Below are 16826 nucleotides of genomic sequence, written 5' to 3'. Positions count from 1 at the left end.
CCTGTAGAAAAACAATAAAGAACTGGTAGGTAGCCTAGCTAGGCCAAGCTGGTATGTCAGGTGGTTTATTCTTTAAAAGTAGAGTCTTGTAAGCAGTTGTTGCTATAATATTTTCTCAGACTGTGTATAATACAACATTATTATAATTAATATATTCATATATTAATACATAGCCTGAAAAAACGTGGGATGAAATGATTTCTCTATTTTTTTTCCATTATTGGTTGGTGGGATCTAGGCCTAGGCCTAGGTAGGGTGCTGCATTCAGATTGTTTTTCTATTATTACGTTCGAAATACATTAATATTTGCATTAGTATGTGGGTTCTGGCTATTTGAAAAAAAAGTTAATCATTGTTAGTAACTAATATGTTGTCTTTGAGCGCTAATGCACTTTATTTAGTACTTCACTCTAGGCCTAACCCTAATTTTTAACAATACATAGGCCTAGGCCTAGATAGCAAGACTGAAGTTGCGGTTAAGGTAGGGTTAGAGTGGAGCACTAATGTGCATTTAAGCGCCAATTTTTTTTTTTTTATTAAGAGGGTTAGCCTAGACCCCTTCTATAGTTTGATTCATTTTTGAAAATCCTGTTTCAATGATTTCGTTATTTTTTTAACCCTTAATAAGAATATATAAATTGAAATGAAATATGATTTTGGAGCCTAGTTGACATTTCGGGGCTGAATTGGTATTTTGAGGAGAGTACACTTAAATTTACCCTGGATCAGATGTTTGGATATGGTTGCAACAGCGGTACATACTTGTTTGCAGGGTCCGACCATCTGACAGCAGTGTGGCTCCAGAAAATTGCAGACAGGGTGGTCCAACAGACAGTTTGGACTCCAAACGAAGGGGTTAATTAAGAGCCTTGGTAAGGGTCCCAGAATGAACATTCCTGGTGTAGTAGTAGAGTTCAAGGGAAGAGTTTTTTGGGCTTATCATGGCTATAGTATAGAGGTTGGCAGTTATCTAAATAACATTACTTTTGAATAGACAAATTATTATTTCTGGTCCAATCACCTCTTACGATACGATACGATAGAACTTTATCGTCACAACGGTATAAATACAGCTATGATAAAGGATCCTTAAATACACTCATATTTTAGTTAATATAGAAAAATAATTAAAATACATAAAAGTTGCACAACAACTCTTTGTTACGACATACTTGATTGATATATTCTCGCCATCGCCATCTGTTAAACCATAGCATTGACTACAACAATAATCTTATATTTTGTTTATTAATAAGTTAATCACTCAGACCTACATTATTACCATTTACATTTTACAATCTGTTTGTGTGTGTTTGGAAGTAAATGGGTCTGTTCCTTAAAAATTTGTGTCGGTACTTTGCATGTTTTTATTTTTCAGAGCCAGATTAAAATGACTACAAATATTAGAACAGTGGTACAGGGGGAAGCTTTGGAGTCAGACTCGGACTCGGATGATGCAATGCCTGCTCCAGTGGAAGATGACAGTCGTGTCCCTGGAGAAGCACCTGAAACAGATGATGAAGAAGATGAACTTACAAACTTGAGCTGGGAGCATGAAGAGTCAAAGCTTCAGCTTGGAAGCTTCCCACATTTGAAAGGTTCTCATAATATTTTATGACTCATTCATATTTTCAAAATTATTAACGTCTTCTTTGCCCCTCACTGTGATCCCCACTATGACTGCTACTGGTCATGATAATAATATAATAAAGTCTATAATAATAATAATATTATTTTGGCATTTATATAGCGCTCTTTACTGGAGTCTCAGCGCTTAAAAAGTATAAACAATATTAACAATTTAATAATAATAATAATGCAACATTTATGTAGTGCATATTGCAATCAACAATCTGTATGTGCTTGACATTATTACCCCCGGTCACTGGATCAAACACCCATGGAACTCATCCTTAGCTCTCTGGGGAGCACAATTCCATGAGTAGCTAGAATCAGCACTTCGCATTAGATCCTCACGGGTACCCACTACTCCAGGGTGGAGAGAGACAAATGTAGATAAAGTGCCTTGGCTAAGGACGCAGGTGACTTGCATAGCGTTATTATATTTTAGTTTGTTGAGTAGAAAGGTCAGAATTGCCAATTAATGGTGAATAATATTGATATCAAATGCAGTGCCTTGGTAGTTTTGATTGAGATTTTTTTTTTTAATAGTTGAAACTGGTCCAGGATTGAACGCAGCAGAAACAAACGAAAAGTTAGCAAACTTGCAAGAACAAGTTAAAAATTTAGAAAGAGACCTACCAAAGTATGATACATTATTACATAGGAAGCTCCGCGAGAGAAACATAGCGCTGCATCGAGATATGAATGAGGTAATCTCACAAGCCTTTCAGAATGCTCGTAAGGATCTTTCCAGCTCCAGTCAGCAGCTTTCTCGTACCCAAAGTGTTATCCAAGTAAGTAAATTTAAAGTCATGTTTCTCTTAATTTCTTTTAATTCAGTCACCATTATTATTAATATTTATTTAATTATCATTTTAATAATGAAGTAGCTAAGCTTTCACATACCAAAGGAATGCACCAAGAAAATTTTTGAATCAACTGTGACTTTGACCTTGTCCTTTGACTTTTCACCCCAAAATTAATTACCTCTTCTCTATATGTACCACTACACTAAATTATTTATTTTTTGCATGATCTTCTTTACAAACATTGATCAATGCATGCTGGACGTAATCAATATTACTGTACTTTATTATTTATTAAAAGTTGTTTTATATCTAAGCCAAAGGTGTAATTTTTAGAATTTTGATCTACCTCTCTCGTCATCTGATGAAAATCATATTTTAAAAATACCCTTTTGGCTGTGTTATATAATAAAATAATGAGAGTATATTCCATGATTTTTCTCTACTACTGTAAAGATTGTTATTGTTCTTATACTTTATATTAATTATAATACAATGATGAGTAGGATAGTGTTTTCGAAATGTAATTGTAACAATGATAGTAATATAATGAATATTAAATTGAATATAAATTCTTTTTGAAAAAATTAAAGTACTGTATAGATCTTACTCATCAAGAAAACTTAGTCAAACAGGAAATGAATAAATTGAATAGTGCTCTGATTTTCTCTCCATTTTTGCTTAAAATGCTTTCCATACTCAATATGTAATTGAATTCTCTTTATTTTTGCCCAGGATGCTTGTCATACTCTACGAATATTCTCAAATGATCTCAAATCTATGGAGGAAAAATTAGACATTATTAAAGGAAACAATAACATTCCAAAACTTACGGTTCCACTAATGAATCGACAAGATACAGCTAAAGTGGATTCTTAGGTGGTGCTAATATTTATACCAATATATAGAGGGTGCTATTTGCATTGATACGCAGATGTATGTTTCCATAACACTAGTTTTGCGGAAGTAAAGCAGTTGCTTTTTGCATACAGATTTGTTGTCATAATGCAGTTAGCCTTCGGATACCAGGGCATTTGTGGTTATGCTGCTAGCCTTCATAAACCAGGATTTAGCAGTTTTGCTGTGTGTCTTTTTGGTAATTTTCTCGCAATCACAGCAAAATCGAACCTTCTAAGAGGCATGGTAATGAATGGATCTTTCTGGAGTATCAATCAGAACAGCACCAGGAATATGCATGTCCAAAAACACTCGTGTTGTGCGACAAACACACATTTTTATGTACATTTACGCTATTGTTTTTGTGGGACCTTAGCAACAGTATCCAAGGGGCGGAGATTTGCATAAAGTTCCACTATAGGTGCTTCCTATGAAATAGCTTAAAATCCGTTAATTTAAACATAGAAATATATAATATATTTGATTATAGAAGATTAAAAACACAGAATCTAGTGACATATATACACATTCTTGGTGTTTTGAAATACAATTATTTTATGAAGGAAAGTCTTACAATGCAACAGTCTCAATAAAATTATTACAAAAAAACATACAAATATTGAGGGCATCAGTGTAGCCTATGTAAGCCCTCACTGTGCATGACTATGTCAAAGCTCAATGAATATAATTAGGCATATTCACTATATTTCTGTGCAGTTCAAACTACAAGAAAACTTGTATTAAATTTACCTCTAAAACATGAATGTGTTAAGTTTGGTGTTTTTTCTAATACTGTATGTGCAAAGGATTTATTTAATGAGGTATTGCAATTGATGGTAAAGAGTAGAACTATAAAGCACTGTAGAAGCGGTTTGGCGCACCAGGAATGGTTTGGTTTCCCAACCTCGAGGTCGGGTTTTCAATCCCTCGCTGTGCATTTCGCTTGTGTTCTTGAGCAAGACACTTTATCTGCATCTCCACCCAGGAGTATAAATGGGTTGCCTGCTCCTGCGCTGATTACCAGCAGCAACACTTAGCATGTGGACCCAATGACCAGGGAAAGGAACTGCGCTCTATAACCGCAAGGAAGAAGCGCATTATAGATGCCAGTACCAGTACCAGTCCAACCAACTTTTATGGTATAATTAAATATTTGTGATTTCCCATATATGGGCGTGATGATGTCATAACGTAAGTGAGCAAATCACAGGTTTGTTAAAACATTTTTATTGTGAACAGATCATTTGAAGTTGGTCTTATCTGACTTCTTATAATGTGTGTAATAAAGTCAATTTGAATGTTTTTAGGTTGGTTTATAACAGGGGGGGCATAAACGTGGGTCACAGAGCCAAAGTTAATTTTTGAGGGCCGCATGCAAACTTTACAGAAGAACTTGATGCACTGCTTTCAAACTGCTTTTAAGCTGAGTTTAATATTGCATTTTGACTTGATTGACTTAAGGAACTTATACAATATAATACAATACAACAACATGATAAAACAGAATTCCGAGAATAACACAAAGTTAAAACTTATTTCCATGACTGATTATTGATGTACAGTAGGGGGGTAAAATAAGGTGTTGTGTAGCCTACGATGGTAGGTGGGCTGCAACAGAACTGCCATAGGTGACCCGAAGGTTGCATTTTGCCCACCTGTGTATGAGGCCCGAAAAATGTACTTCATTATTTTAACAAAATTATATACTTATAATTTATTATTTAAATATATAATTCAACATTTGTTCATTATATACATATAATTATATTTGCCTCCAACAATTATATATAAATAATTGGTGGAGCGATTTTCATTATTTATAAATACTTTAAAGTAGCAAAACATTATTTATAAATAATTGAAGTGCCGAAAGTTATTGTCTAAATAATGATTTTTCTCATAGTCGTTATTTATATATAATTGTTTTAACATTGTATTATTTATAAATAAGGAAAGTCGCTCCACCAAATATTTATATATAATTGTTGGAAGCAAAACTAATTAAATATATATAATGAAATGTTATTATATATTAAATAATGAATTATATGTATATAATGTTGTTAAATAATGAAAGTACATTTGGTGCCTCTTACCAGTGGTTTATAATATAGATATTTACTCTATGCACATTGTATGTTATATAAATATCTGTTTACTAAATACACACCTTACAAATGAGTTGTCGGTTGTTATCAAAACTCCACAATGTTTTGACATATTTTATACAGACATCGATGGCTGCTAATATTTCATCACTACTTTCTTTCCACCATATTTTCCTCAAGAAAAAAAAACCAGAAAGTGAAGAGATTTTGAATTATTGCTGTATGCATTTTATAATTGGGTTTTACTGATAAAAGATGGTGGCCCCTTTTGTTGTGTTTGTTAGGCATTACCTCAACGTTTTCGGAATGTATTACCATTATTTGGTGACTAGCCTGGAGTACATGCCCTAATTTGTGTTAATCACTTTTTAGTGCGCGCCATACCAAATTTAATTGGCGTCCCATATTCGATTTCTTTAAGTCTATTTAACGTGCCAGCAAGGTAATGTTCACATTCCTTTATTCTGACACATACTGTACATGAAACCATCATTGTATAATCTTTATGGGTCCCAGACGCATTTTATTGGTTGTCTACTACTGCACGTCATATAGGCCTACTGAGAGTGCCTCTTTAAAGTGATCCGAATGAATGAGGAAGGAAGAGCGATTTTATGCTCACACCGAAATATTTAAATACACCGGCAGACAATCTAATCTACATCCCTTTCAACAGGAAAACTCGATCAAAGAATCAGGATTATAACTTTGAAAGATAAGCACTTAACTACCAATACAGTACAGTACCATGGTAATCTCGATTCTCTTCGTTTAAACAGATCCGGTTATTTATAGTTCATTATCGTCTCATACGATGACTAAGTTGAAATTTAGAACAATAACTTGATTCATATTTTCATGATGTGATTAATGCTTCAAAAGATATACAGTTGTTGCTGGAAAAACGACCAGAAAAATGAACAATGAGAACACTGAATAGGCCAACCGGTACATCATTTAAATTGATGATATGATCAAATAACTTTAAAAAAATATGCATCGAAAAATAATCGCCTATTTTCAATGAACAGTTAATAATTTGCATATAAATATAAAAGAAAGCATATTTGGTTTAGCTCAATACACATATGCCTAATGTCAATTAGGTCGCCATGACACAGTGTTTTAAAACAAAAATTGAACAACATTGTTTTACATTAACATAAATGACCCAAAGTGCCGCGACTCTCGTTAAAGATGCTGTACACTGTCTCTGTCATGAGCTAAAAAAATTTAAAATATAATTCCATACAGGGGAAATTTCTGAGAAAAAAATCTGGATAGGGCCATGCGAAATGCAAGAACCGAGCGGGGAGGGGTCCTGGTGGTTGAGATTTTTGCTTCAAAATGCTTTGACCATAGACACTGTTTAGAGAAAAGTGCCGTGCTGTTTTTTTAACAAATTTGAAATAATTCCTATGAAATATTATATTTCGCAAGTGTCATTACAGCAACGGAAAATATCATGTCGGCCGTTTCTTTGTGTGATAACAGAACCTAAATCGAGGTAAGGCTAGGTCTAGCCTAGCAGCGTTGGGTAGGCTAATGTTTTCGGCGCCTACGATATTTCTTCTTACGACCTATCGCAAAATCAAGCATTTATTTTTGTGTGGAACACAAAAAATCAAATTTCAGTCTTATTTCACATTTTTTTTCATTCTTAGGAATGTCTAAATTAAACTAGCAATTCCGTATAATATTTATAAATCTTTATAACATTATACAAAAATTAGATTTTTCTTAACAACCGAAATTTTTCCGGGAATGGGGCTTTAAAGGACATGTAGGCAAAATAATGCCTTGGTGTATGCTTTTGAATAGACCTTCAAATTGGCTGATGAATTTAGGAGTTTTGTATTATAATGTTTGGTAGCAAATCGATCTGTTCCTATTTTAAAGTTAATAACTTATATGATTCTTCTAAATCAGCTATTCGAGATACTGATTTTTTTAGGTTTTTCTTAGTTTTTCGGGGTGGCAGTATTACCCTTAACGTTCTGGAAGCTTTAGAGCGGCGCGCATAAGCTTATACAAATTATTGGAATGTTAAAATTGTCTATCGGTAACAAAAATCCCTTATATCTGTGTAAAAAAAAATCCTATTCAGCATTCTTATTATTGTCTATTTTTTGTCCCAAAATAAATACCAGTATACAAAGAAGTGTTTTCACAAGGAAGTAAAGTGCAAACCAGTCATTGAAGGCCCATGAAGTGATATATTAAGGAAAGTCAGTCACTTATGAAGTTGTGTCCAAGTGTTTCCTGTTAGTGCTAAGCAATAAAAATGTACAAACCAATAATCTTAAAGTTCTTGGAGGTTTTAGAGCGGCGCGCATAAGCTTATTAAATTATTGGAATGTTAAAATTGTCTATCGGTAACAAAAATCCCTTTAAACCTAGCTGTTTAAAAAAAATCCTCTTCAGCATTCTTATTGTTGTCTATTTTTTTGTCCCAAAATAAATACTGTACCAGTATACAAAGAAGTGTTTTCACAAGGAAGTAAAGTGCAAACCAGTCTGAATTGAAGGACCATGAAGTGATATACCTGTATTAAGGAAAGTCAGTCACCAATGAGGTTGTGTCCAAGTGTTTCCTGTTAGTGCTAAGCAATAAAAATGTACAAACCAATAATCCAATGCGAATAAACTTGCTAGTAGCCACTTTTGACCTCCTTACATAACATTGAAAAACTTGCGACACGGCCCCGGGAGTGGCGAGAGTAGGGTAACAAGTAGAGAGCGAAGAGAGCAAAGCTGCTACGATAGAGCAAGGCATTTACTAAAACAACAAAAGTCACTACCGACATGTATTTCACATACTGTAAAAGTGCCGATGTCGTAAGCAATGACTTGTTGGGTGTGGTTTTTTTCTTTACACATTTGGTGAGAAAATATATTACAACAACAAAAAAACACTAACGATATAAAATTGACGACGACGTAAGCAATGCCATGGCGCAGTATGTTACGTGAGGGCTTTTTCTTTACACGTTTGGTGAGAAAATACATATGGGTGTTAGAAAACAGAGCCAAAGGTCTCCATCAAATCTGTTTTATTACTTTATTTACCCAGTTTGTGTAATTAATTTTTGTTTTGTTTTGCCCAGGTATACTGTAATTCCTGTCTCTTATACACATCTAGATGTGTATAAGAGACAGTAATTGCCTAGATTATTTTATTAGTGTACATATTGTACTGTGTGTTATGAAACACTTTGCGAAACAGGGTTTTAAAAACAATGTAGGCTTATACAGTGTTCTAATGGTAAATGACAAAATTGCATTCTAAACGTTTATTTGCGATGATGTAGGGCCTATGTTAGGTACGGAAATATGGGAATACGTGACATAAGTAACATGGGAACGGACAGGAAAAGCACCACGCCAATATTTGTTGAAAAAGCACCGCTCTCGAATAAGCACCGCAATGAAGCCTCCAAAAAATTTTACAAGGGTAATTAAACTCATTAAAGAAAACAGCAAAAATCAGACCTGACTAGAAAGAACTAATCAGAAACATAAGCAGAGCAGCAGAACAGCCGAGGTGGAGATGTTTAATTTACTTCTCAGCAGAACAACATCATCACCAACAATATGGTGTGACCGATTTCAGCTTGACGCGTGTGGCAAAGCAATCTTGACTTGTTTGATATACAGAGCCCTGACTATTTATATGCCTAAATATTCATGATTTATGCATTTTATTTTTGATGCTGTTTTTACTTTTTTATTTTATTTATTTTTTTTTTTTTGTGAGAAAAGCGTAGCTATATCTGGACCATTGACGTCTATGACTATAAGTCTGTTTTCCCGGAGTGCCCTGGACTGTCATAAAACTAAAGCCATCACCAGCATGCAACATCATTCAATAACATTCACGTGGTGTTTACCGTCATTGTCTATGATTAAACACTCTATCACAAAGTTCCTAATTGTATTTGGATATAAACCTCGTTTCATTATTGTTTTGTTGAGCTGGAGCTTCTGGGTCGCTACATGTGCCCTGGCTCTGGGTGCTTAGTCGCGACCAGTCTCAAACCCTCTCTTCTGGCTCAAAGATTATGGCCTAACCGGTTATTCTTTGCTACAATTTTATTCAATTATCATAATCCTTTGTTTTTCATATAATGCTTTGTTTAATGTTTTGTACAGGTATTTCATAAATGAATGCCATAGTCGCCTGGGACAATAATAGGTCATGATACTTTTTAAAATTCAGGCTGAAACGTGTGCAGTATAACCATAGAGAAAATAGTTATATTTTCTCTATGGTATAACCATAGGCGGATTCAATGGGGGTCCCAGTCGGTCCCCCTCCCCCACCAATGTTTTAAAAGTAAACAAAGTCTGATCAACTGCTGAGTCCTTAGACAAACATCTAATATTATTAAGGTAGGCCTGTTTGTTTTTATCGTTTTGGTGCATTTTTCAAAATAACACTGAGTGTTAATTCAACCTTTTGAAAACAATACTCTGACCACAGAATGGATTGAATTTGCCAATAAATGTATTTTCCAGATGTTTTATATATTATATATTTAATAATGTGGCTTGGTTGAGGTTTTTTAATTCTAGTTCAACAATGATATAAACTATTAGAGAAGTGTGGCCTGCAGTATTTCTATAGAGTTATTGATCCTTTTGTATATTAATTGCCTTGCGGCTGCTGCAAACAATTCCTGTTGTGATCACCGGTACTGTACTATATACAAAATTCTCCTCTTTGTTCTTTTCATTTTTAAACCGCACTTCGATTTTCTATTAAATTGTTGATTTTTGTTTGAAGGTTGTATTTCCGGTTTTCACCTTATAAATATGTGTGTTCTTGCTCTTGATACCTCATGGTACAAGGTAGTCGGCAAGGGTCGAGATGATCTGGTGAGTTCTTCATGCTTGACTCGTGCCGTCCAATGGGAACTGCCGATGTCTTTCTTTTGCAAATAATGAGGCATACGCATCGCTTACCCTATTCATTGGCGATAATTGAGCTGTTTGGAACACAATATCCCAATACTTAGTCACAAATGCAAATTACCAACGCCCAAATCGCACCACAACAGTTTACGCCGATTCCATTTTCGTTGGGCAAAGTACTATCTAAAGACACTGCGACGAGAGCCTCTGTTAAAGATGCCTTTTAGATATCGACATCTTGGGTTGCTGCTTCTGTGTCTATCCGTATCGTTTGCTCAGCAATTCATCTCGGAGCCGAAAGATACAACCGCTTATGTAGGAGGAGAGGTGACTTTGAACTGTGTTCTAAATTCGGGACACGGCAGCCATTTGTGGGTGAAGGACTCCGTCCTCATTACCCAAGAGTACAGCCCACTTTCCCACGTTGTTGATGACGATGACTCCGGTAGATATGCAAGGTAAAAGTTGCTCCATAATGTAGTTATACCTTTAGGTTTATTCAATTATATTTCATATTAATTAAAGTATGCAGCGACACATAGGCCTATACATTTCTACATCCTATTACGATAGGCCTTTGACATACAGTAAGTAGGGCTTACTTTTTTATACAGTGAAAACTCTAAAATAGGAACACCAATTTAAAGACTAAAAGAACAGTCGTTTGCTTGCCCTGGCGGAGAATCATGTCATTTTAAAATAGCGCCAAAACTCTATTAAAAGACCAAAAATGTTCTTACTAAATTGATTTATTGATTTACACTGTACCGGTATGACTTGTATATTTTGATAACAAGATAGAAGTAATACTAATAGCAATTACCTATAAATATGAACAATAATGAATATGTAGATATTGCCATATTGATCTATCGTCTGCGCATGTCGTTTTTTTTTTGTTTTTTTGTTTTTTTGTTTTTTTTTTAATAATCAAGGCCCCCTATATAATATTGATGGATTGATTAAAATTTCTTTAATAATATTTGATGTTGTTTATACTACAAAAGAGCAATGCTCTATGTAGCATTTCATTATGCTGCTACGATAGAGCAAGGCATTTACTAAAACAACAAAAGTCACTACCGACATGTATTTCACATACTGTAAAAGTGCCGATGTCGTAAGCAATGACTTGTTGGGTGTGGTTTTTTTCTTTACACATTTGGTGAGAAAATATATTACAACAACAAAAAAACACTAACGATATAAAATTGACGACGACGTAAGCAATGCCATGGCGCAGTATGTTACGTGAGGGCTTTTTCTTTACACGTTTGGTGAGAAAATACATATGGGTGTTAGAAAACAGAGCCAAAGGTCTCCATCAAATCTGTTTTATTACTTTATTTACCCAGTTTGTGTAATTAATTTTTGTTTTGTTTTGCCCAGGTATACTGTAATTCCTTCAGAAACAACCGGTTACTATGGTTACAGCCTTCATATCAGCAATGTCCAACCTCAAGACGCTGGTGTCTTCCAATGCATTGTACTGGGTGGTGAGAATGGTCTTGAGTCCGAGAAGGCAACCTTGCAAGTCTTGGCCGCACCAGAGAAAGATTATCCAGAGTGCAGCACTACCACTGGCCTCCACGTAAGTGTCGGAGAAGAGGTCACTTTCTCGTGTCAATCGAACGGAGGTTCTCCTGCAACTGTCCTGAAATGGCTTCGAGATTTTGATTTGACTGAACCTAGCGAGGTAAGCAACACCCATACTTGGACCGTGACAGAGAACGATGACCAAGCTATCTTCACGTGCCAGGGAGAACATATGCTATGGAGTACCCCACGGACTTGCTCCGTTGGACCCTTTAAGCTCAACAATGGTGAACCAGCGGTGAAGATTACAGGGTTGGAGGCTATCATCCCACAAACAACTGCTACATTCATCTGCAGTGCCCAATATATTTCGACTCCAGAGTTCTCTTGGTATATCGATGGTAATGAGGTTAGGCATGGGGACGAACGTATCATCATACGTGATTCGTTTGGAAACAACGCCATATTGGAAATAGCTGACGCTTCCGTGGAAGATAACGGGAAAAGTGTCGAATGCAAAGTCAAATACTTCGGAGGAATCTTGACGTCGGAATTTGCCGTGATAAATGTTATAGCGGCTCCAACCAGAGCGCCGACGAAGGAACCAAACACCATAGTACTCGATCTCGACGATGAACACCTGGAACCAAGAGACTCGGGTGTTTCAAGCAGCGCAATTGTTGGTGCAACCATGGGTATTATCGCGCTTGTTCTCCTAGTTGTCATCTTCGTTGGCATCGTCACTATTCGACGAGCAGCGAAAAAACTTGAGGGACAAGATGAGAACGGTGAGAATTTTTCGATGCGCAGTCGTTACGTTGGTGTTCTTCGCTCCTGGTTCTTCCCCGTCCACGAGCACACTCAAAAGTCCATGGCGTCATTTGGTGTCGGACCACCTATGGATAATAAAGCCTTCGAAAAATAATTCATTCATTCATTTCTTTTGATTTGCTAATTTTTTTGATAATATAAAATATCTACCCGTTTGAATTACTATTATATGTGGTATTATAAGAGGGTACTCTTTAATTTCTTAATTAATTTTTTTAGAAACATTTATGTATTATCAATTTGTAATGACATGATAATTAATGATAAGCGTAAATCACTAAACCACCTTGAAAAATGTTAAACGATGGTCCTTTGCATTAATGATTGAGGCATCGTATAATAATTTTAATTTTGTTATGTTATCGATTGTGAATCTTTTGTTGAAATAAATTACCGTTACCAAATTTTGGCATTTTGTTTTTGGTTTCATTCATAAGGTTCCGGTTATTATTATTGATATTATTGGAACAATTCACTTCACGCTGAATTTGTGCCTTACACCAGCAATATAATTGTTTTTTTTTAATTGTTTTTTTAAAGATTGTATTTGAAAAAAGCACGTTTCATTCACAATATAGATATGAGCCAACACAATTTATAAATATTAGAGACCAGCTATCTGATATTTTATGATAATACTAAAAATGCGATGATGGGAATATTAAGGGTAATAACAATAATCTATTCTTATTTCATATACATTTTAAATCATCATTATCAATATTATTATCATCATGATTATAAGGTGTATGCCTATTATTATCATTATTGATCGAAGATCCGGCCTTCTAGATATGCTGGAAGGGTAAGGGTAAACATAATAACTTATGTAGGAACGCCTATATGTTATGTTTCCCAGGGACCAGCCTTTCCATTGTGCTCTGCCCCCCCCCCCTTGCATATTGTTGCAAAGGTACCACAGAATGGCATTGCAAAAACATACGCACACACGTGTGTTTGTAATTGAATTTGGAAATTCCTGGATCTGTTCTGATTGGTCAGTTGTTAAATTTGTTTAGTACGTCAGAAAGATCCATTGCCTAGTAACAGTTAAGCCCCAACCCATAAATTAGCTGCACACTCTCGCCGAGTGTTTCTGTGACGCTGGTTGGTCAGTCTCATCAGGAGCCTACCCGATTTGCGTCGGAGGCAGCTACGCAGTGTGGCGCTTGCAGTTGAAACGCTAACAACATAGCAGCAATATTATGGAAGCCAAGCTTTACTCAACCCGATGTGCTCGCTACATTTCAGTATGAACACTGGCCGCACATTATTACACAATACACACACGGAAGACAAAAATATACATGGGCATTATTTCACACAGCTCTTGTAAATAACATTTAAATTCAAGTCGTCTTACAATAAGCATTTCGTAGTCTGAACTGCGCATGCTCATATCAATGTCAATCCACATAAACAAACATACACACATTTTGTTCAGTTTTCAGCTTTTATTTGGCTCTCACTTTTTAAACAGTGGCACAAACATACAACAGCGGCGCTTCCATATAACAAATTACAAGTCTAATACAAAAGTTAGTTAAACGATCTTATAAGTTAAAGTTACACATAGCTAACTTAATTACAACATATACTTGAATATAGTAGTGCCATGTAATAATATTAATAAAATGATAAAATACAATTAGGGCCTACATACAAACAAAAGCACGAAAAGGGATGTGCACTAGAAATAACCACTGTTTTTTTTTTTATAAAAACCAGTAAAGTTTTCCCCCTCCCCCTTAAAATTCGCCACTGCTACCGTGGTTGGAGCTGAGATAAGACAATTTATGATTATGGCACCTCTAGATGCCCGGAAATGGCCCTCTCACTTAAATTCGAATATAATTTTAAATTCTACCGAGTTTTTTCATAATTTTCAAATATTTAGGGGACTCGGGCCGGCTTCCCCCTCCCCTGAATCTGCCACTTATCTGGTTAGTGAGCTTCTTTATGACATTTGATTTTATTTTTCTGCGCATAATGATACCCATCGGCACTGACTTCCCTGAGAAAATTGATAATAAAGCAGTGAAAACATGCAATACAGTATTATGAATTTGCAGAGATGGGTTAATTTTCGAGAGGATCTTGCTTGCTTGCGGGAGTGCGGGAGACCGTCTTATCTAGGTTTCAGCATAGAGAAAATAGAACAGATTCTCTATGGTTTCAGGGAGACTCTCCCGAGTTCCGGGAGACTTGGGACCTCTGCTGTACCAGTTCAATGTATGTACACAGCAATGCACCTAACATAGGCTTATCTCGATTAATATTGGAAATTGGCATGTGCTGTTCAGACTACAAAATTGCTTAATTATAAACATTGATACTTATATACACAATGATTGTAACATAATTATAAATGTTTGTACTTGAAATAGGCCTATATAATATTAATGTAGGCCATTGTTATGTCTATGATACATCGGCACTGTTTTGAAGACAAATTTGTTCTCTCGAATTATAGAAACTATAGACATTATTCATTATATCACTATCTTTCAGTAGGCCTATTTAATTTAATTTAATCATTTGTCTAAAACTGTTCAGGAAACCAACAAGTAATATTATATATGGGCTATCCTGGCCAATGTTTGTTAATGTTTCCCAATACTTTTTCTGTCATTTTTATCTTTGCATGTGTTTTGGTTTTGTTTTTGTTTTGCTGTAATCTTTTGGCCGAATAAATGAATGAACCATGAAGCTATAAACTCAGACCCGGTGTTAGTTTAACCACGTAGCTCCATGTTGTAACGGATATCTGGTAGGAAACGCGTCGTTAGGGAAGAACATCCTGCTTCTAACGATATCAAGTGCAACAGGTAGGCCTAGAGATACTTACATCAGGAATGTAACAATAGCAAATTACATGAAGCAATAATGGCGGGGGTTGGGTGGGAATGGGGAACAACATTTTCAGAATAGATAAAGTGAGTAGCGCTAATGTCCAATATAACATTGATATGCATCGAAATTTTAAAATTTAGTGGCATTTTTTTTTTTACATAGACATTTTTATGTCTGGGCCTATGTCATTTCTAGATGGCCGGAAATTGCACTGTCAGACTCGAAATTTGAAGGTAATTTTCTTTTATCGCCATCCCCATTTAATTTTCAGTGTGTACAATTTTTGGCGACTCATGGTTGATATTCCGCCAATAAGATTATGGATAGAAGATGATTCGCCAAATTACGACATCTTGGATCTAGAATTCGGCAGACAGGAGGGGAGGGGTACAGACAATAGGTCTAAATTTTACAGAAAGGGATTTATACTACCTCAACCACACCCTGGTTGGGGCTGAGGTAGGAAGTTTTTATGTTTATGGCACTGGTAGATGATGGGAAATGACACCGTCAGACTCAAAATGTAATATTCTGTTATCCCCCATTTACTTTTAATTTTGTCAAATTTAGGGCTCCTGATTTTTAAAAATTTATTCTATATCCAGGTTAAAGTAATATAAGAGAAAACATGGAAAAAATATGTACATTACCTGTCGATTGCCACTATAAAGTGGCTCTCCTATAAATGGCCCTGTCACATAGTAGCGAATAGACCTAACGTATGCCGAGCGTTCTCATTTTTTTTTCTAAGTCCCGATACGCTCAAATACGCTCACTTTTTTTGGCAAAAAAATAACATTTTTGCGTGAAAGACGAACGCCCCACGAATGAGAAACGAATGCTCATCGTACAACTAGCGTCCATTTAACGAATGACAGCGCGTTCGCAGCGTTCGCCCAACGAATGTTCAGCGTAACGAATGCCCAGCGAATGTCACACGTATGCCTAACGTATTGACGCCTTGCAAACGTTGATGTACGTCGGTATACGCTGAGTGTTCGCTGGCCATTCGATACTCATTAGTTAAACGCTATGAATACGTTTTGCATTTGCTATGGCAACGTTTCAGATGGGATTGAACGTGTTTGGACGTGCACCCAACGTGCGAAACGTTTAAACAACGAATGCTCACCGTATACATAGCGTATGTAGCAGAACGTTGTCATACGTTCAACATTTTGAACATGTCCAAAAATTGAAATCGACCCCAGCGTACCCCCAGCGTACCCCAACAAACAGCTAACGAATACAACCAAAG

The 16826-nt window shown here is 35.8% G+C and overlaps 2 protein-coding genes across 7 annotated transcripts in view; both read left to right on the top strand.

The window, feature by feature from the left end:
• LOC117108905 (biogenesis of lysosome-related organelles complex 1 subunit 3-like) overlaps positions 1–4090 on the top strand; it is a 5078-nt gene extending 988 nt beyond the window's left edge. For 3 of the 6 annotated variants that reach the window (XM_033251084.1, XM_033251083.1, XM_033251082.1), the window contains exons 2-4: positions 1379–1598; positions 2173–2417; positions 3165–4090. In XM_033251084.1, coding sequence (XP_033106975.1) covers positions 1391–1598; positions 2173–2417; positions 3165–3308 — 597 coding nt within the window. In that variant the 5' untranslated portion in view covers positions 1379–1390 and the 3' untranslated portion in view covers positions 3309–4090. The remainder of the gene's footprint in view (positions 1–1378; positions 1599–2172; positions 2418–3164) is intronic. The other 3 variants (XM_033251086.1, XM_033251087.1, XM_033251085.1) reach the window with 1 other exon arrangement.
• A 6186-nt stretch (positions 4091–10276) lies between these two features.
• On the top strand, positions 10277–13121 carry LOC117108974 (cell adhesion molecule 2-like). Its single transcript, XM_033251180.1, has 2 exons — positions 10277–10806; positions 11738–13121. Exons 1-2 carry the CDS (start codon positions 10565–10567, stop codon positions 12807–12809), a joined length of 1314 nt encoding a protein of 437 aa, XP_033107071.1. The 5' UTR covers positions 10277–10564; the 3' UTR covers positions 12810–13121.
• Positions 13122–16826: the final 3705 nt, after the last annotated feature.

This window comes from Anneissia japonica, unplaced genomic scaffold (assembly GCF_011630105.1).
Source record: "Anneissia japonica isolate Jap-2015-1 unplaced genomic scaffold, ASM1163010v1 scaffold987_len1640505_cov201, whole genome shotgun sequence".
NCBI classification, from domain to species: domain Eukaryota; kingdom Metazoa; phylum Echinodermata; class Crinoidea; order Comatulida; family Comatulidae; genus Anneissia; species Anneissia japonica.
This window is presented reverse-complemented; position numbering and strand designations above follow the sequence as displayed.